Source organism: Tachysurus fulvidraco, chromosome 12 (genome assembly GCF_022655615.1).
Source record: "Tachysurus fulvidraco isolate hzauxx_2018 chromosome 12, HZAU_PFXX_2.0, whole genome shotgun sequence".
Taxonomy (NCBI): Eukaryota; Metazoa; Chordata; class Actinopteri; order Siluriformes; family Bagridae; genus Tachysurus; species Tachysurus fulvidraco.
In genome coordinates this window covers 18,254,280-18,275,038 of record NC_062529.1, presented here as the reverse complement: position 1 = coordinate 18,275,038, position 20,759 = coordinate 18,254,280, and the positions used below count along the sequence as shown (strand labels likewise).

Below are 20,759 nucleotides of genomic sequence, written 5' to 3'. Positions count from 1 at the left end.
AATTCCTAAAGAGCCAGAACAATTAGATTTGTGCAGACATTTTGACTTGACCAGACAGCCAGCGACTTGTTTTGGATTTATGAATTTACCTAATGAACCCTAAATATTTTATTGTTAATATTCAAAAGAGAGCTTACACATGCAGAAAGCATGAATTATAACTCTTCTGTCTTTAATCCTGTTTGCTTAGCCTAATTTATTTGCCATTTGTCTCATTTATTGCCAGCTACCAGCTGTCCTTAAACCTACAATAAAAATAAGCAAACCTGTAAATCAAGTTGGCCTGTTCAGTGTTTTGAAACCATTTCATTTCTGCAAATGAAGACTATGAAATCAGAATCTACCACAGTCCTATTTGTGCATATATTGATGTCATTGGTCATATGCAGCGCCTTACTCTGCGTGCACCGCTAGTTTATTCTCAGACACTTGGAGCTGATGCTGTTTCTGTGGTTCCTGTGTGGTTTCACAGTCCAGAAAAAAACTCCTGGCTCACGGGACCTGTACCCTCTTGCATCAGCCTCAGGGCGTGATGCACGCTGGTTGCCGGCATGTAGTTTTGGGTTCGAGCAGAGCCAGACAACCAAAGATGTGACCATTAAAAGTTCTTATAACCACTGAGCAACACACACAGCTGCACTAGTGGAACATGGAAGAGCCAGTTGCTTTATGATTGACCATCAACTCAAAATGTACATTTAAATGACTGACTCCGCTGACTAAAGTGGATGGGCGTGCTTGTCTTCTAGGTTTATGTAGTTTTACAATCCGTGACCCTTAACCGTTATCACTTATGTGGGAAGAATTGTCTAGATGTTAGCATATAGTTGTTTCTCTCATTGGAATTCCTCCATCTACTTTGAAGCATAGTTTCATTCTGCGTCATTGTCCACTGTTTGTTTATGCAGATACTTCAGATGTGGTAACACAAGGAAGTGGAAACGTTTAAGAACATAAAAAATTAAAAATGTAAATACTCGGAAATATGTGAGTACCCTGTCTACTGACGCCACTGATGCTGGCCACTATTCCATTTATAGTAATGACTCTTGGCTCCCCTGTCAGTGGGGGCTTTTCCCTGTTTAGCCTCCAAAACACACACAAAGTATCAAGTTCTGTCTGCAAAACCCAAGAGACTTTCGATCACCGGCCATGGCCGTCCATGATCAAAGCAAAGAGGATGTCTGGATGGATGACCTGGGACCTTAGCTTAGAACCCTATAGATTTAGCTTTATCCTCCTGGGATGTTTACGATGAAAGCAAGCCATAAGCTGTAGTGAGGTCATACCTAAGATGACCTTTTGACCCTGTTTCGGAAAGGCTGCCTGGATAAGAGTGGAGACCCGGTAGTGTGTCTATGAATACTTTTCATTTGCTTGTCCTTTCTTTGCATGGCTAAAGTTTTATTCGTTCATTCATTCATTCATTTTCTACCACTTATCCGAACTGCCTCGATGCCCGATGACGCCTGAGATAGGCTAAAGTTTTAGCTAAAGTAAATTTCCAAGTGAAAATGTTTGTTTTATATGAATATAGTATTATTCATCATTCACCAAAGTTCAGGCCTGAGGTCACTGGTTGTTTAGAGATGATTTGAGACTATGTCTACATGTTTTTACTGTAAAGAAAATGTACAATATGTTTTTATATGGTATAGACTAAGAGGTTGGTCTCATAAATTGTGTACACAATTAGAGTGAGTTTATAATCTGTCATTTGCTCATACGTATTTATCAAAGTGATTTTAATCACATTAAAGCAATAGTGGAGGTATTTTGCAAGTTTGGATTTGTGGATTATTTAGTAAATTAGTGTGTTCCTCTAATAAATGAAAATAGCTTAAAGAAATAATAAGCTAAAAAAAATTCTTTTCAGAGACTAGACAAAGCCTATAATAATGGCACAGCTGTCCATTCCCTATTCCTTAGGTTTCTCTCTATTTCTTGATTCTTGAATAATGAATTGTCTCCCTGCAGCTTAAAACAACTTAATTTTAATACCGTCCTAAGCTGGTTTGTACTGGTTTGAGTTTGTCCTGTGCTGATTTTGCTTCCTGTTTGTCAAAAAAAAAAAAAACAGGTAGAAAAGCTGGTGGTTGGTCTACTATGTATTACATGCCAGTTATGTCAGTCCATCTTTTTTTTAAGGCACGGCTGGTCTTACTATACAGTATGGCAAAATTACAATCAAGCATCATTCTCTACATGTTTGTTGAGCACCCCATTCTAAAGTTGTCCCCTTTAGTCCCCTATAGTCCACTATTTTTGAGAAAACTTTACACTCGATTTTGGAGTGTGGCTTTGGGAACTTGTCATCATTCAGCCAGAAGACCATTAGCAAGAAGGCCTAGCACACAGTTGACATATCAGTTGATTCCAAAGGTGTTCAGTGGGGTGAAGGTCAATTTCTGCTCTGTGCAGGCCACTCAAGTTCTTCCACTTCAACCTCAGCAAACCATGGACATTGCTTAAGCACGGGGAGCATTGTCATGGATTGGGTGCCTCAGTTTCAGTTAGGTTCTTAATTCTATAGCATACAAAGTTATCGTAGACAATTGTGTGATTACTTTCTGGCAAATTTTAGAGCCAAAAATGGGTGTTCTCATACTTTTGGCTATATAGTATGGTTGGTTGTGAGAATGGTTGGATGGATGGATGAATGGATGGATAGATGGATAGATTACTAAAACAGAATTGAACAACAGTGGCCCACATGATACAGTAAATCATAGCTCTCTGTCACTTTACAGGTGATCATTCGCTTGAAGAAGGAGATCCAGTGCTTAAAAGATGAGCTAGCTCTGGTGACTGGTGAGCAAAGATCTGATGAGCTGACTCAAGAAGAAATCCAGAGGTACTGACAGACTCCTTCAATATCCTTCACACATTAGTTAGTCGTCCATCACACTAAAAAGTCTAAAATGATATTTTCTTGTGTTTTCTCTCAACATAAATAGGACTTACACTCCATAGTCAATGTGACTTTAGGTTTTCCCGAAGTGGAAAGGCTGCTGTACTGATATGCCATTATTTTTAATTCAGTTAACGCTTACTATCTTCCAGTAACCCATTTTGGCATGTGGGTTTAAATTAAAATTAGCAGTCTTGACATGCCGCAAGTCAGATTCAGCAGTTCAGCAGGTTCATGTGGCCAGTGGCCGCTGCGTGTGGGTATTCTGAGCCTGAGGAAATGTGTGTAATGGTCAGAGCAGCAGCGTGCTTGGATACAGTCATCTCAGGTCAGCAGGGAACTTTGATCTCCTTAAGGCTAATAGCTAATAGAGGATGGAGTTAAAACTGTTCCAGGACATGTGATGTGTTTGTTATTCCTAGGCAGCCATCATTAAATCATGATAATGAGACTCTGAGTATCTATAGTGCATTTTCCACAACAACCAAATGTAGAACAATGTGTCTAATTTACTGGACAGTTAAAAAGGACATTATTTACATATCCATTATTTAGTGTCCAGTGTCACCCAAATGAGGATGGGTTGGCTACTGAGTCTGGTTCTTCTCAAGATTTCTTCCTCATATCATCTCACAGAGTTTTTTCTTGCCATCAGCTCTGGCTTTCTTATTAGGGATAGATGTTAGCGATAACATTAACATTAACAACAGTAACTTAATTTTAACCTTTCAAAATTTTTATCTGTTTCTATTTCCTATACTTTTGTAAACCTGCTATAAAAACACTATACAAATAAATTGAATTGAAAAATAAATAATTTTTGCTCTTCTACAAGATTTCTGCTACACTGCTACTACAAGGAAATGGCCATAAAACCATAGAAACAACAATATTAAGGATTGGCTTTTAAAATGAATGAATGAAGCCAAAATTTACATCTAAGTATTTTTTACATTTTAATCTCAGGTTGTCGATCAATTGAAAATTTAAATATTAATTAATTGATCACACAATTGTAATTAATCATAAGTAATTCTTATTAGAAACGTGTTATAATGGTATTTTAATTTTAATTTCTTTCACTTTATTGTCCCCACTATCTTAATTGGGTGCCAGTTTTTAACTATCCAATTAGCCAAAGCATTAGCTTTTACAAACCAGTTTAGGATTAAAGTTATTGTCATTCTCACCACAGTACCACAGTCCTGTAATATAGATTGCTGGCCTCGTAGAGATAGTTTCAGTTGGTTGTGTAGCTGTGAGGTGATATGTCAAAGATGAATGTGGGAGTAAAATGTTGGATTTGCAAACAGATATTCAAATATGAAAAAAGAAGTCTAATTTTCTGCCTAGAACTTTTTCCTTGTCTTTAGTGAGGATGGTTAGGTTTGGCGGCATATACGTCTTCCTGCGGCATATACGTCTTCCTGTGTCATATACGTCTTCCTGTGCCAAAACTGTGTTAAATGCATTCAGTTTTTAAAAATGTGTTAAATATAATAATTAACAGCACTATCATAAAACTTAAGTTTAAAGTAAGACTCTTGTTGGAAAAGTGCTTTTGCTCTCTAGCTCTGTATCAAGCCCATTTGCTCTCATTCTGTTTTTGTTGGGTTCTGAAGATCCCAGTCCCATTAAACACCCACACAGCTGATGGTACATATTAGTGAAAAAGTGAGAAGCTACAGGGCCAAAGGAAAACTCTATGACCTCAAAGATGAACATAAAACTAGCAAATGTGAGAAGAAGATAATTATAGCAAGCAATTAAAAGCAAAATATTTTTCACAGGGTTGTGTGAGTGCACAGATCAGGCACAGGAAGAAGGGTAGAACCAACATTTTTCCAAAAGGAATTTGCTCTGTTAGCCCTTGCTATGCAGTCACATGTCAAGTGTTGTTACCCCAGCCTTAATGAAACTTCTGTCTCTTACTAGCAGCATGTGTCAGATTGGAGATGAATCATAAGTGATGTGTGCACAGGATGAAAATGGTCTGAAAACAGAGGGTCTTTTTTTGGGGTTTAATGGTAAAACTGGGATGAATTCAGAAATTCCGCTGATTTTATACATTTCAAAAGTTCCTGTTTTTTAAAAGCTCCTGTTTCCAGACTTGCATTTAATATAGTGTACAGTTATGGAAAGGAAACTATTTTACAAGTGCACTATCCAGTCTCCCAAATGAGGACAGGTTCACTTTTGATTGTGGTTCCTCTAACTCTTTTATATTCTATTCCTATAGACTATTTATATTCTGATATTTCTATAGCTATGTATTTCCCTGCTTGTTTGCAACAATTTGTTAAATGCTCTAAACAAAAGACATTAAACTGAACTTTGAAGGTGCTTTGAATATCCTACACATAAAATAAATGCTGGACTATTGTTTTAGGTATTTTTTAGCTTGTTATGTCATAATTTTGTAGCTTGATTTTTTTTTTGTGTCAGCAGTTTAAGTCGGGTTTAGATTCCTACACATACTGTGTCTTGAATGAACTGTGAAAAACAGTTGCATGCTTACGTTGGCCAGGAACCCGCCCTCAAAAGTCTTGATTCCCCATTACATTCTTCCCACTCCTTGGACTGGTAGAAGTGCTGGCATGGGTTTGGGAACATGTGGGCTTCAGAAATGCTTGCCTCACCTCTTTCTAGTGCGCTGATGTCTTTACCTGTGGCTGTATCTCTCTTCGCTGATGATGGCTCCCTTTTTTCCCATCACACTACACATTAACTTGTCCTCCTGACCATGCCTGTTGTGCCAGCAGCAGATAGATTTGATGACAGTCATGATGGATATTTTATTAATGAGGTGGCGCTGTCCGGTTGCCAAGTGTTCAAGATATCTGAAACAGAGAAACAGTGGTCTGGACACAACATGCTTATACCTATGATAGTTCTAGTACTGTGCAAAATCTGAATATTTAGACTATCCTGAAAAAACAGCTATAACAGGAATTATTCACTCCAACACCCTGTGTGAAGATGGATTGAATTCAGATTCCAGCTGAATGAACTTGATGACTTCCAGGAGTCTGAATCCCAAGTGCAGGCTTTTGTTTAAAGTTTTCATTTGTGTAAACTTTGTTCCTATTGACATGAGACATGCTGGAGTGGAAATCGGGAAGGAGCTCATTGGTGTCTGAGTTCGGAGCAGACTGGCCTCTCAGCCATCTTTGATTCCAGTGGTTCTGTCCAGGCCTCAGAACGCTATTGTTTGGAAGGGGATTCATGCAGTAGTTTATCAACAGGTCATCTCTGTGGAAGCCATGATCAGGCAAAAGTAAACAATTTTGCTTTTACACAAAGCTGAATTTAAACATGTTGTAGTCTTGAGTTAAAGTCTGATTAAACGTATGTGTTAAAGAGGAGGAAAATGGAGCGTGCAGTCTTTCGTTTTGTGTATTTTGTTTTGTTTTATTTCTTTTCGTGACAGGGGTTTTAAGTTTTTGAGCTGGTAGTCCGTGGATGTAGTGATAAATCAATCACTCGAACCGCAAATGTTTGTGTTTAGTGCATGGAGCAGAAATGTGTTTGCCTTTGTGTATCTTGTTAGTTTTTAGGTCTGGTTCTGAGCCAAATATCCCCACAAAGAAATAAATATTTGACCGTTTTTATAGAAATCTTTACAATTTAGATGTAATAATTTGAAAGCTGTGTGCGTGTGTTTTTCTGTAGGATTGAAGACCAGCTTAAGATGTTTCTTGATGACCCTGACCCTGAAGTAACTCTGGAACTCGGACCAGATATGAGAAAAATCCGACACTGTTTTTCTCTCTTAAAGGTATGCCTCCTCCATGTTTGGGCTCTTTCTGTATCCTTCTATTTGGTTAATGCTCTAGCTTTCAGTTATTTTTAACTAAATGTGAGTGACTTCGAGTCTTATTTTCCAGTTTTCCAATTTAAAAAAATGACATTCAATTATCAGAGAAATGCCAATTTTTGCCAGAATATTTCTCCTCTCTCAGAAGAAACAAAAAGAAACATTTTTAAATCTGTTCACTAGATTTCACTTCCATTTTGCCAAAACCTGTTTTGTCTGTCGTTCCTTGATGTCTGTCTCTGGAGGCATTTTGGAAATTGCAAACAGAAACTGAATGTATGAAGTGAATATTGCGCATGCTCAGGCCATCCTTACAGTGACCTTACTGCTGCACTGGAACCCTTCACTGCCTTAAAATCCACTACATGTCCATTTTAAGACAGAAAACCTTTCATCGCTGGACATTACATTTTAGCACTTGTGTAATGTTTACTTGACCAATTAGAAGGGAGAAGTTAAGTATTTTAAACAAACTCAAAGCAGAAGACTGTTCAACATATTTTTTCCTTTTATTTCACAATGGTGAAGAATTTGGATAACATGCTTGAGGGCTGGGTTACAGATGCCTCTAGATTTTTGACACTTCCACACTCAGTTCTGACTCAGTTTCTTTCTATTGGTATTTATTTATTTATTTATTTATTTATTTATTTATTTATTTAATAAGGTCAGTGGTGGCTCAAGTGGTTAAGGCTCTGGGTTGTTAATTGGAGAATCGGCATTCAAGCCCATTCATTGCCAAGCTGCCACTGTTAGGCCCTTGAGCAAGGCCCTTAACCCTCCCCGCTCTAGGAGTGCTGTATCATAGCTGCCTCTATACTCCTCAGTTGGGATATGCAAAGGAAAGAATTCCACTGTGCTCTAATGTATATGGTGTGATAATAAAGGTGTCCATGACCCCAATTTAATTTGGTTTCATTTTATTTATTTATTTTTAAGACAAAGCACATTCTGTGTTGTTTGAACTCAGTCGAAACCTGCATCTTTCCAGCACCACGATTTGCTAACTGCTACTTTTCTTCTCGCAGCCAAAAACAGGAACATTGTCCTACGAAAGTGTTCTCCTTTCTCCTGCAAATGCCTGTACCCATAAAGCACTCTCGGGTTTTTTAATGTTAGTCAAGAATACACAGCACTATCTGGCAGGTAAAGCTGCATGTTTGCACACCCACTAAGACTCTAATTAACGCTCTGGTTGACCTAAATCTGTTTCCCTGACCACACCGTCCCTTACACAGTTTAAATTAGACATGTCTGTGTTGACTATGGACCAAGCACAAGGCACTGGGCCAAGTGGTTTCCATTTTTAATGAACATTAAAAATGGGCCATCTAAGTTGAGATTCTTTGTGTTTTTTTTTTTATATTCCTGTCACAGCCAAAACTAGTTGTTATCCGAAAGTGTTTTATGGTTCTTGTTCCTTCTTTTAAAAAAAGATTAAGCCTTGTTACTGAAGAACATGTATACTTATGTGAGGGATTTAGCACTTTTAGCAGATTTGTAGCACACAAAAAAGAGCAATCAATTACTTTTCATTGACATCAAACAGACAGAAAAGCAATTGTCACGATGAGACAAAGGCGAGTGAGGATTCAAATGCAGTTTGAACTTTTTATAAACAAAAACAAGAAACAGATAGGCAGGCAAAAACAGGGCAGAACACTGAGCGGAACAGGGACATAACCAGACAACATACTACACCAACAACGACTAACACCAGGGAAGTGAACAAACAGAGTAGATATAGTGAACAAGAACCAATAACAAAGCAGAGACAATCAGAGACAAAGACAACACACCTGGAGGAAAGATTGAGTACAATTAGTGTCCATGTTAACCAAGAAGTGGGCGGAGCAAACAATTAACAACAGGGCAAGGCAGCAGACAGAAACAAAGGAGAAAACAGACAGACTCATTACAGCAATACACTTAATTGCTTTACTTAAGAACAAATTAGTGAGTGTAACAGTTCCGTTTCAGGCGATAACCAGGGCACTAGTTCAATACATTTGCATTAGAAATAGTGCTACCTACTGTATGTATTAGCAACAGTCGGTTTCTCATCAAAGAAATCATGGGGCAAAGTCATAATTCTTTTAGAAATGTTTTGTATTTTTTTTTTTTATGTTTTATGCATGTATAAATGTTGCTAGATTTTGCATTTCTTAGGTCACCCAGGATCCAAATAGGACTTTTTTTCACAATTGCATAACCCCTTACTTCATAGGGTATAATATAATAGTGTAGAATTTGGTTCCAGTCCAGGATTCTTAACTTCCTGAAGGGGTTCAACTTGGAAGTGTTTCTGAAAAAGAAACTGCTGTTGAGCACTTGTTAGAACATTTAAGAACAGATTGTGTTGTTATATGAAAATAATTCACACAAAAATAATCCACCTATGAAACGTGGTATTTGTATATAACAGCATGACCTGGAGTGTGTCATACCGCTTAGACTACAGCGATTTGCCAAAAATTACAGCGTTTCAATTATTTATGAATTTTAATGCATTTTATGGATTGTATGGATTAAATATTGGGGGATATCTGATAGACAAGTTATGTCATGTTATCATTTATGTTATAGCTGTGATAAACAGTTATTCCCTCATCATCATCATCATCATCATCATCTCTCTCTCTCTCTCTCTCTCTCTCTCTCTCTCTCTCACACACACACACACACACGCACACACACACACACACACACACACACACGCACATAGCCTGTCATTTCACCAGATAGTGAAAACTCCTCTTTCCTGAAAACATTCTTGAATTGGGAAACTTTAACTGTTACAAAGCACTTACAACAAAGACTCCTTATATGAATGAATGAATCTATCTATCTATTTTTATATCACTATATAGATCAGACAATACTGATGATCTTATATATTCAGATTTAGATCCTTTCAATATTAACTATCACTGTATATTTTGTCAAGTGGAAAAAACATCAAACTATTTTTGTGAACCTTTCCTTATACCTATTTGTTTCTATATAGTAAATAAAAGGCTAACAGGTGCTTTGCTATTTGCAGGTTAGGCTGAAAGAGAAACCAGCTGAGCTGAACAAGGGAGCTGGTGATATTAGTCCTCTTCCCTCTTCAAGAAGCAGAGATGGTCCACAAAGCCCAGTCAACAAAGATTTTCTCAAACTGAAGGACATGCTAACACAGCGTGACAATGAGATCAGTATCCTTCATTCAAATTACAGAGCAGTGTGGAGTGTGGTTTGCGTACAATTCATCCTGTTGCATGTGATGGATATGTCTGTTTGCATGCAAAAAGAAGGATAAACCAGCATAAACTGTCCTGCTATGGTGACAGCGCGAGATTCAATAAACGTTGGCTTAAAGTTTTTGGATATGTAATGGAAGGATGAACAGCATTAAAAGAATAGGTACTTAGGATGAGGTTTGGTGAGTGTGAAGGTCTTAGCTTATGATTTACAACATTTTCATTTGCCTTGAATTCCTCAGGCCATATGGATGGGAGCAAGCAATCCTGATCGATCCACTCCCATTATGGTAGAAATGTGTCGTGTCATAAATGGTAGTTTATATAGAGCTCAAAAAGAACAGGCTTCCACCAATCCAAGTGGAATGGTTCTTTTCATAATAATAATAATAATAATAATAATAATAATAATAATAATTATTATTATTATTATTATTATTATTATTATTATTATTATTATTATTATTATTATGTAAAAAATGTAGACTATAACTTTAGCACATTCAAACAAAGTATAGTTTTTTTTTTATCAAAAACATTGGTTTATGTAGAATTTTACACAGTACTGATAACAGCAGGACTCCAAAGTAATTAAAACATGTTTAATTACTTCTAAAATATGTAATTTCATAACACATCTACACAAAGTTTAAAATACAAAAAGTAATGTCACCTTTCTTTTTAACCAATTTATCTATCTATCTATCTATCTATCTATCTATCTATCTATCTATCTATCTATCTATCTATCTATCTATCTATCTATCTATCTATCTATCTATCCTTCTTTTGAATTATAGATATGTTCTAATATAAATGGTTTATTACTCTCCAATGGGTTCTACAGAGGTTCCATCAGTCAAGAAAAGAACCTCAAAGATCTATATAGAACCTCAAGGAACCTCTATTTTAGCATCTTCAGGATAGAGGGACAAGTGGACCCAACCATGCCAGAAATATAAATGCACAGAATAACAGAGCCACTGAGTTTTCTTTTATCTGTTTCCCACTGCGTCATGTCTACCATTCATCACACAGTTATTACATCAAAGTGTGTAAAAATACAAGGTATAGTCTTAGGAAAAAGAGTTCCTGAGGCTTATATGGATCATTCTAGCTATGTTTAAGAGTTCCCCCAGAAGGACAAATTGAAGAACGCTTTAAGTTGCCAGATTCGTCCTTCGCTTTAAAGGGTGTATTGAATGGCAGATTAATGGTTCTCTATGAGCATTATAAATGACTCAGGTTTTGACATGGTCTAGGTGACGATAGTAAATATTTTGAACAAGATCAGCATAAAAATCCCCCAAAATGACTTTCGTTTTCTGCTGTAAACTGGCCAAACCATGCTCCTTCTGCAAGACCTCAAAAGGCACCATGGGATGTCTGTATTTCATAAGAATAATGAATGGAATATAGGAAACAGTTTCATGAATTCAAACCATGAATTATAAAATATAACATGGTGTAATTTATGTGTAAATAATCAGGGCTACATAAAATTCCAACATTACATCTCCTTCCTGTTGAAAGTTCTTATACCTAGTTAACCATAATTTTGCTTGTTTAAGGGTGAAATTTCACATATTTGGGGTTTTGGGGGAAATTAGCATGTCAACCACATGGCCCTGTGTCGTTACGTCTGCCTCCGTACGGTGGAAAATTCAGACGGCGACCTGATCATCTGTTGGTGCAAGTTTATCTCCAATGTAAACAGCAGGTTATCGTGCTGACATTTTAGATTTGTGTATTTTGGAGCAGGAGTGGTAATCTGAAGTTCATCCTCTGCTGCTATAGCATGGCCTTGTCAAAATGACACGCTAGTATTCGAAAACATCTGCATCAGTTTCAGCCGCATCGAGCCGCATGATAAAACCATCAGTCTGCTCCTTTGTGATTTTATGATGTTATCACACACGATTTCTGGAAGAACTTCAACAAGCTATGAAATTAAAGTAGAGACGAGACCTATCAAGACCTATAAATTTAACCTATCATGTAAGCCATAAAAGTCACGTAAGTCCTAATACACCTTTATAAACCATTTAGAGTTGTTGCCTTCAGTTAATTGACAGTGGTATCACTTTTCATGTATATCAGCAGAGCTCTGAGACTTGCTAAGGGATATCCTGTACTTACACAGACATTGCCCACCCACTGTATACTGTAATTGTACATGACAGGGGGTTCTTTGAGAAGGTTAGTGGGTAAGTGGATGTGAAAACATCATCACTACCAACCAGTAAGTCTAAAAGTTTTTCTAAAAGTTTTGATTATTATATGATTATTATAGATTTTTAATTATTTGTATTTGTTTTATTTAATTCATGGATTTTTTTTAGATTTATTTATTTATTTGTTTGTTTTATCTTCTATGTTTGCTTTAAGATTTTATGTCATTTAATGTAAATGTAAATTGCAGTAAACTTATTCGCAATATGCTTGACTTAATACAGAAGCGGTCATATGACCTCATTTTGTTTCCACAGAAGACATATGAAAATGTTTTCTGCCCTAAAAATACTGAGTCATTTATCTAAACGTTGAGAGGCAAGCTGTCGTACAGACATGGGGAATTATGAGTTTGTGTTTGCTGACCAGCTTCATTTTTAGGGAGCTTAAACTAGATGCTGTCGTGTCCCACATGATAAAATAAGAAAAGAATGTGGAAGCCATAAAACAAGTGGTTTCTATAAGACTTGTGATTAAATATCTCCTTCTCTGGTACAAAAATGAAAAAGTTGCCCTTTGGCTCTTTTTACAGGGTTTACAGCCGTAACTGTAGAGACGTTCATCTTTCAAAAGATTTAATGTAAGACGGTCTGAGGCACAGAAAGGCGAGTGTCGCTGCAGGTTTTCATTGCACCTCATACAGCATCATGTTTATTTGATGGTGAGGATGTTGTATTTTCGTGGATATGACTGAAAACATCTGCTCTATGGCAGGGCTGGTGTCCCATCCAGGGTGTATTTTGTATACCCTGTACTCACAATAAGGCCAAGCGGGATTAAACAATTCTAATGACAAAATATGTTTCCTGTTAACATTTTCCCACAGTATGATTCTTAACCTAAGCATTCTAGGTATTCTTGTGAGCATGCTGAAGAAAGAGAAGCACAAGGTTCAAGAAGCCAATGTTCAAATAGCAAAATTATGCAGCTCCCAAAGCTCACTCCAATCATCATCCTCTAGCACGGTCACTGAGAAAAAAATAAAGCAAGAAGCTTCAGAGGACTCCACGCATGCCGAACATGTAAAGTGCAAGCGAAATGGTGAGCCATCAAACACACTTCTACAAATTCTCTCTGCATTACATCATTACATTTACATTCATTTAACCCCCAAACCCACTAAACGTCATTGTGTTTAACATGAAGGCCTGATGACACATTTGGGATGAATTCAAAGAGACAGGTTCTATGCTTGAACTGACTAATCTACTGTGAATTGTTTGGTAATTGTTCATGCTCCAGCGGTCTGTTCTCCATGAACAACAGTCATGCTCTATCTTCTTGCAATAAATTCGGCCACCCGTTTCTCCTCACAAACATAAAAGTTCCACGATCATAATGAAAACATAATGGAATGTTCACAGCTTCATGGATTTCAGTTTAGAGCACAATAGATTAAAAGAAGGGAAGCAAATGGTCTGGAAATATTTCAAAGGGAAGCCCCAGTGCGTCGTCTGAGGATTGCGAACACCATGGCATTCTTCTGGTGTTAGTTTGCGTTTGCTTATTTTCAGGGAACACATGTAGGCTTTGTAAAAAAAAAAACAAGGCTTTGTTTTTAAGTGTAATTTTGTGTGTGTGCGTATGTATGATGGACAACGCCACAAAGACGGAACTCTGAAACTTTGCTACTGCTGTTGATAGCAAGTCCTGAGAAATCCTGCTGCATGACAATGCAAGGGTTCCTCTCATTGTATTAACTGCTGTGAGAACTAATCTTCTCGAGGAATTTACCCAGAAACTTGGCGGTTGCATTCCAGAGGCATTTGCTCAAAGCTAAAGTTACCCAGCTAACCATTTTATGCTTTTAGAATGTTTTCGGAATGTTATGGGTTTTCGCCCAGAAACTTTTTGTTGCTTTTTGTTATATCAGAGAAGTAAACATTTCCAATTTGCTTAAAGTTTATTAACTCTAACATTTCCATTTTGTATAATATTTATAAAATAACACTAATATTTGAGAGTGTGTATGTGCCCTGCAATGGGTTGGCACTCCGTTCAGGGTGTATCCTGCCTTGATGCCCAAAGACGCCTGAGAAGGTATATCTGAAGTGTATATCTGAACAGTGTTTTAGGCTCATGGTATCTTAAGTCTTTAACCCAGTGAACCAGAGTTTACATATTCGATGATAGAGACGTAAAAGCACATTTGTACGTAGCTCTGGATAAGGGCTTCTGCCAAATTCTGTAAATGTAAATGTATTCCAAGAGAAAAACATAGTCAAATAGTAATCCACAAATTCAACTGCTGGTAGACGTAGTCCCAAAAAATCCATCGAAAAAAGAGCATTCAAAAAATCTGGTGCGAAGAGAAAGGGTCCATCAAAAAGAAACTTCAAAAAGAACGAAATCGAAACTTAAGGAATAAGGCATCCACGAGTGTGTAATAGTGAAGACCATCTGGTGAAGAGTGTTCACCATCGGCGTGCTTAAATAGTAATGGGATGTAAAATGGTGTCCAACCCGGAAGAGCCACAACCAATATGGCTGCCAAGTGCACAATCCATTGGCCCTACGCCGCACTTTCTCACTGGATGAGATGTGCCATCGAATGGTCTGCATGGGTTGAGCCGAGGTCGAGGGTAGTGAAGGCCATGTGGTAGGACTGAAACCAGCGGGGGTTTCTCTAAATGGTGAATAAATAAATAAAAAGTGATGTCGTTCAAGATGAATAAAATACATCAGTGTATATTTTGACTTCGGATTCAGCTTCAGTTTTATTGGGGTATCAGCATCACACAACTCGGTCGTGCTTTTATTCCTCACTTATTACAGACTAAGAACTTGTCAGCATGTTCCATTAGCTGATGAAATCGGAACAGCAAATCTTCCTGCCTTTCAGAATTGCAGTGAAAAGAGCCAAAGACATGGATCCTCTTCATCGACTGCAATGTGTTTGGCTCTCATTCTTTCAGTTTGGTTTGGTAGAGCCTTTAAAATAATGATAAACCTCAGCTTTGATAAATACTGTGATCATGGCTTTGGTGATTCAGGGCAAGCCAGCAACTCCAGAACCAAGCTGTTGCTCCTGTGTGCTCCACCACAGGCCCTGGATCACCCAGGTCTTCCTGGACATTTTTGGGTAATAATGCCCAGTTCAGTAATAGGACCAGTAATTGCAAGCAGGGCTCAGAAGGAGGAGATTCTTAACGAACAAACACATGTTTGGATGGTGTCCAGTGCTAGTTAGGAGAAAATCGGTTACTCATCAAAATATGATGCATGTCGGCTAATGGACAACCGTGGAGTGTTGGATTTATAAAGGTGTATATGTATTCTACTTTCTGCTGCACATTTGTCCCAGATTCCTCTCTAGCAAACTATGCTTACATTATCACACCTTAGTACGTGCTGTGGGAATTAAATGGCTGGATTTCAGATGATATCATATCCTTCCATATCACAGTAACTCAAGTTTGTCTTAACCATTCCTCCTCTGACAGTATTCCAGCTGTCACCCATTGCATCACAGCTGATACAGAGGTGATCTTCACAGTGCAGCTGTTCAGTTGTTTGCTCAAGAATTTCTAGGTTTTTGCTTTTTTTTTGTTGTTTTTTTTCTTTACACAAAGCTTTCTGCTTCTGTCCACACAACCCTATGACACATCATGCATTAGCAGTGGGTCGCAGTCTAAACGTTTCTGACAACAGTGCTTTATTATTGAATGTACTGACCAGGTTTCCCCTGAAATGTACAGTCATAATTCTTCCTAGTTTCCGCCAACACGTGCAGTAATAAATCGTAGCAAGGCCAGTGTGGCCAACTATAAACACACTCGTGTCGACAGAGGACAAGCGAATGAACGAGACTTGAGTGCATAGCCTTATTTGACATGAATGAAATATGGAGATGTTTAAATGTTGTCCATTAAACTCTGGGGTTTGTTTAACACTTAAGACGTGTCAGCCTTTGAAAAAGAAAAAAAAAACTTTAAGAAATCTGTAATATTGCAGCGTCTGCAGAATGCTGTTGACTTGGAACATTCAGAAACCTTTTTGGCAAAAATCCTCAGAGGCAAATATTCTCTCCTTAAATGACATTTTCAGAGACATTTCCCTTCTCTGCAAGTGATGGATATTTACATGGTATGTCACACTGCCAGAAAATGCTTCACCAGATGGTAAGCATTCTGCTTTTGATTACGATATAATGATGTTGCCGTGTTGTGTTGGAGATGTTGGTCATGTAGACCTCACCTTGTGGTTTTCAGAAGGCTGCACTGCAGAAGTGAGCACGGCTCGCATGTTAAAGAAAAATCGCTCTCCTTTATAGAGACTAAGTTGTGTGTTATTCATGGTCGTGTTCTTTTTTTTTATTTCTTTACAGTGTACTCTTTGCTACAGTTACATTCCAATACATTTTCACCGCAGTTCTATTGATGACATTTTTTTCTATGGCATTGCGGACCCTTATAGAATCCATACTGTATGTATTCCGTACCATGGAAGTTTTAAATGAGCTTTACGAATGTTTTAACTTTGCAAGTCTGTTTAAATGACCACCTTTTCACCTTTAGAAGGAAATATCCCGAATTTATTATGTTTTATCCTGACAATTGCTGTAGAACATTCCAGAAATATTCCTTCTTGTATTTTTTTGAACATGCAAAACTAAATATGGTCAAAGATTATAAACTTTGTCATTCCTGACAGATATTTAAAAAAAAAAAAAAAAAGATTGTAAATGTATTTGTATAAGAAATTATGATTGACAAATAGATATCAAGGGTGGGAGATATTGCAAAATAAATAAATAAATAAATATTATCTGAAGACACAAAAAAAATTACGTCCTGATGTATTGGTTTCCTAAGAAACGGGCATCGAACCAATGATGATATAAGTAGTCTTTCTTTAAAATGTCATTTTCTTTAATCCCAATTCTATCATTAGCGAATCTTCATCTGGCATAGACAACACTTTATTTTTTAATACAGTGTGTTCATCCAAGATTCTGTTGTTATCATCTCATCGTTCACACACAACCATCTGTGGCCAGGAGTCTAAAGATAAAAAATTGTCCAGCTTTCTGGTGTGAGAAGGACGACGTTATTGTGTCTCCTGTCAATCACTGAAATACTTGCCATTCTTTGTCATCTATGGCATCTCCGAGCTCCTGTATGTGAAAGTGGGTAAAAAATGGGGAGAAAGAGTAGTTCATGTCATACTTTTTTACTTAGGACATAAAATCACAAAGAAAATTATTCATTTCCAGATCATAAGACAAAGCTCAAGAGCAAAAGCACATTCCTTTAAAAACCTTTAAAATGGCAAAAAAATGATATAGAAATAAAGATAAAAGCACTTCAAACTCATTAACATATTGAATTTGATCCAGGTGCAGATTGGTATATTGTATATACAGTATGTAATATACTGTATTTGTCATGTTAGTCATGTCATTTACTGCGTGTTCTTCACTCTCTGTGAAATTTCAAACAAATTCTTCTTTTGCACTCTTTGTGAAATTTCTTGTTTGTGGAACAAATGTGTTTATAACTTTGTACACCCAGGGACTCTGTACTTTCCCTTCGTTTCACATATTATTGAACAACAACAAAAAAAAACCCCTGAAAGAAACAGTCCATTCCACTCAACCTCACTGTAATCTCAGACGGGATTTGCCCAACATGCCAACCATGCTCATCTTCCATAGAACAATCTTGTTTATTTTCTGCCTAAATTTGTTAAAAGAGGTCAAATGAAATAAAATTTCATTGAGTAAAAAAATTTTAAGGATTTTTTACTGTGTTAAATGCAAGTGATATGGGATGGCATCAAAAGACATTGTCAGCTGAAGGATCCATAAGAAGTACCCCTTATAGCACAATGTTGCCCTGATGCAACGAAAACAAAAACGTAATTTGTTAACATGCAAAAAAATTAAAAAAAAAGGATTAAACCAATACAAAAAGCTACTCTATACCTCATACTTGCACATATATTTAATTGACAGTTAATTTAATTTTATATAAGATTATCAGAGTATATAATCTTAATCTTACACCATGTGCTCCTGTGACCATATGGCAGAAAAATAAGTCCCACCTTCAGATGATGCCAGATAGTGACTCCCAATTTGTGTTGGATAGTTCAATTATACTTTTTGAATATCTTGGTTGACTGCGATAATTTAAAGAAAGATTCACTGGACATTGGGCTTAAGGGAGGTTTCCATTGCATGAGGGCAATGCTGTGCAGTACAGGGTTAATGGGGATCACAGTGGTAGCACAGAGACTTCTCTATCTCCATTTATTGACTTCAGCTCCTTATGGTAGATTCCCAGATGTTCCCAAGCCAACTGTGAGATGTAAAGTCTCTAACAGGTCTAAGCAGTGGGGGGGGGTCTGAATGTGCAAGAGCTGACCAGGGGGCACTGGGTGTTTGAGCGTTTCAACCACCTGTCGATTTAAAAAAATATTCCAAGCAACTATGGGAACCAGATCCTTAATCCTTACCTAATCAGACTTAATCCTGAGCTTAATGCCTGTGTGGATGCTTTCCCCATGTCTATTTTCACTGGGTTCTCGGGCTTCTTTACCAAAAATAAATGCTGTTTAGTGGATTGGCTACACCAACTTGCCTTTAGATACCTAGCTAACTTTAGATTACTTCCAGTCCCACCATCATCTTACCCAGAATGATAATATCAGCATGCTATTGGATGTCAATTTGAAATATATCAATTAATTATGAAAATATTGCTACACAAACTACATAAAACTGAATGAACTAATTCTTGGTGTGTGCATTCTTGTGCAAGTGTAGATGCAGTTTTTGTTTGGTGAATGATCTCCTTTGTGTACTGATTCAAAACATAATGTTAGTACTTGAAAAGTCGTTAAAAGCCTCAGAATTTGATTTTGAAGTATCTTCATCCACATTGTAAAAACGTTTTACATTACACCTTGTTTACAAAGGGATTTGAGCACAATATAAATCATATTTTCATCCTTGAAGGACCAGTTTTGGATAAGAACCTCAGTGTTACCAAGTCTAAGGCCTGGTCCAATCAAATATCTCATTTTTGACATGGCATTATTGCAACCAGGCTGCAGGATCTGGTGAGCAGTGAGTCGATGGATGCATCTGGGCTTTCTTCCAGCTTCTTCTGCTACGCTATCATTTTAGAAAAAAAGCTCACCCTAAATAAGCTTCATACAGATTTCTTTTCTTAAATGTTTCTGTGTGCTTTAATGCACTTCACGCTTTACCACAATTGATACCAAGACGGGCAACAAAAGCAAACTTTTCCAACTCTCTACTGAAATTCCATATCTATTTTAGGATTTTATTTTAAACCAGACTAGAATAAAAAAAAAACACTGATTCAATTATATTCAGGCTTGATGATCTTTAATTTATAGACCTTTTGTCATACACTGTCTCATAGGAGAGCAGGCACTCCACTGTTGTTTCTTCTGTTTTGCATGCAGTGTAAAACAGAACGGATGGACCTGATGTTATCCAGAAGTAATTTGCGTCAATCTAATCAAAGGCCTACATCACGGACAGAACAGCTGGCGAAGGAATGTGCGCTGTTTTTGATTGCTCCCAAAAGATTTCATTCTAGTTTAATCTCTCATTTTGAGAAATGGTAACGAAATGTAACTGTTCTGAGTTTAGAGAAAACTCATAACGTGCAAGACATGAAGGTTTTACTAAAAATACATATAGGCCATTTTAGTTTATTCTTTTATGTTTTTCAAAAATATTGTTTATTACATAAAAGCCAACAGCAGTACATTTGGGTTTATAGTCTCAAAGGATGTGTGCAACCCAAACACAAACAGCCATATAGCTATGTATAGGTTGTGGATAACCAAGTGCTGTTCCATGTTTACACTTTACTGATGTAGTGAGTAGGCCTTCATCCTCCACCCTTAACCACAGTCATATATACTGTAGGCCACATGCTCGCTACTTCCTGTGCTCATGCGCTAGAAGCTTGTTTTTGGTCATATAAAGTCATGACATGGATTTATCAGTGTGGAGACATTCTGTGAAAGTGTTTTAATGGTCATGAATATTATTAATTGGCTCAAGTTGGGTACTATGTACAGTATGTTCACTACGTACAGTATGTATTATTTAAGCCTATTAAAAGGCTTAAAAGAATGCTTTAATTGTGTTTACTTGTCGCTACATAAATCACGTTTCAGAAGAGCATTTTCAAGTGACATACTAGGTTACGTTAATGAGGAATCCGGCGTAGAAAGCAAACATTGCGATCCAGAATGCAGTGCAGCTCTACAACACAGTATTACAGTTACGATAGCGAATTGACCTAGCTAGTTTACAATCTGCTGTAGATGACAAGTTATGAAGGTGTTAGCTGTGGAAGCTGATTTGTCTGAGTAGAGTGTACAAATTAAAGAGATGAGAGAAAGACTACAGGACTGAAGCAATCTTTGCATTCTTCTCTTTAGATAAAGATGAAGCAAGGACTAAATTCTACTGGCACCACTATCAGCAAATATTTGATACAGATACAGATTAAAGAACAAAAAAATCCAAGACTTTCATCACGTAATAAATATTGGATACTGTTGAAGA

The 20,759-nt window shown here is 37.2% G+C and overlaps 1 protein-coding gene across 6 annotated transcripts in view; it reads left to right on the top strand.

The window, feature by feature from the left end:
• The window catches only part of kif6 (kinesin family member 6), a 93,126-nt gene that overhangs the window by 24,575 nt on the left and 47,792 nt on the right, over positions 1 to 20,759 (top strand). For all 6 annotated transcript variants that reach the window (XR_003444613.2, XM_027171995.2, XM_027171993.2 and 3 more), the window contains exons 10-13: positions 2,751 to 2,854; positions 6,584 to 6,689; positions 9,772 to 9,925; positions 13,055 to 13,243. Coding sequence is in view for 5 of the 6 variants with exons in the window: in XM_027171995.2 (XP_027027796.2) it covers positions 2,751 to 2,854; positions 6,584 to 6,689; positions 9,772 to 9,925; positions 13,055 to 13,243 (553 nt within the window). In the remaining variant the exon portion in view is untranslated. The remainder of the gene's footprint in view (positions 1 to 2,750; positions 2,855 to 6,583; positions 6,690 to 9,771; positions 9,926 to 13,054; positions 13,244 to 20,759) is intronic.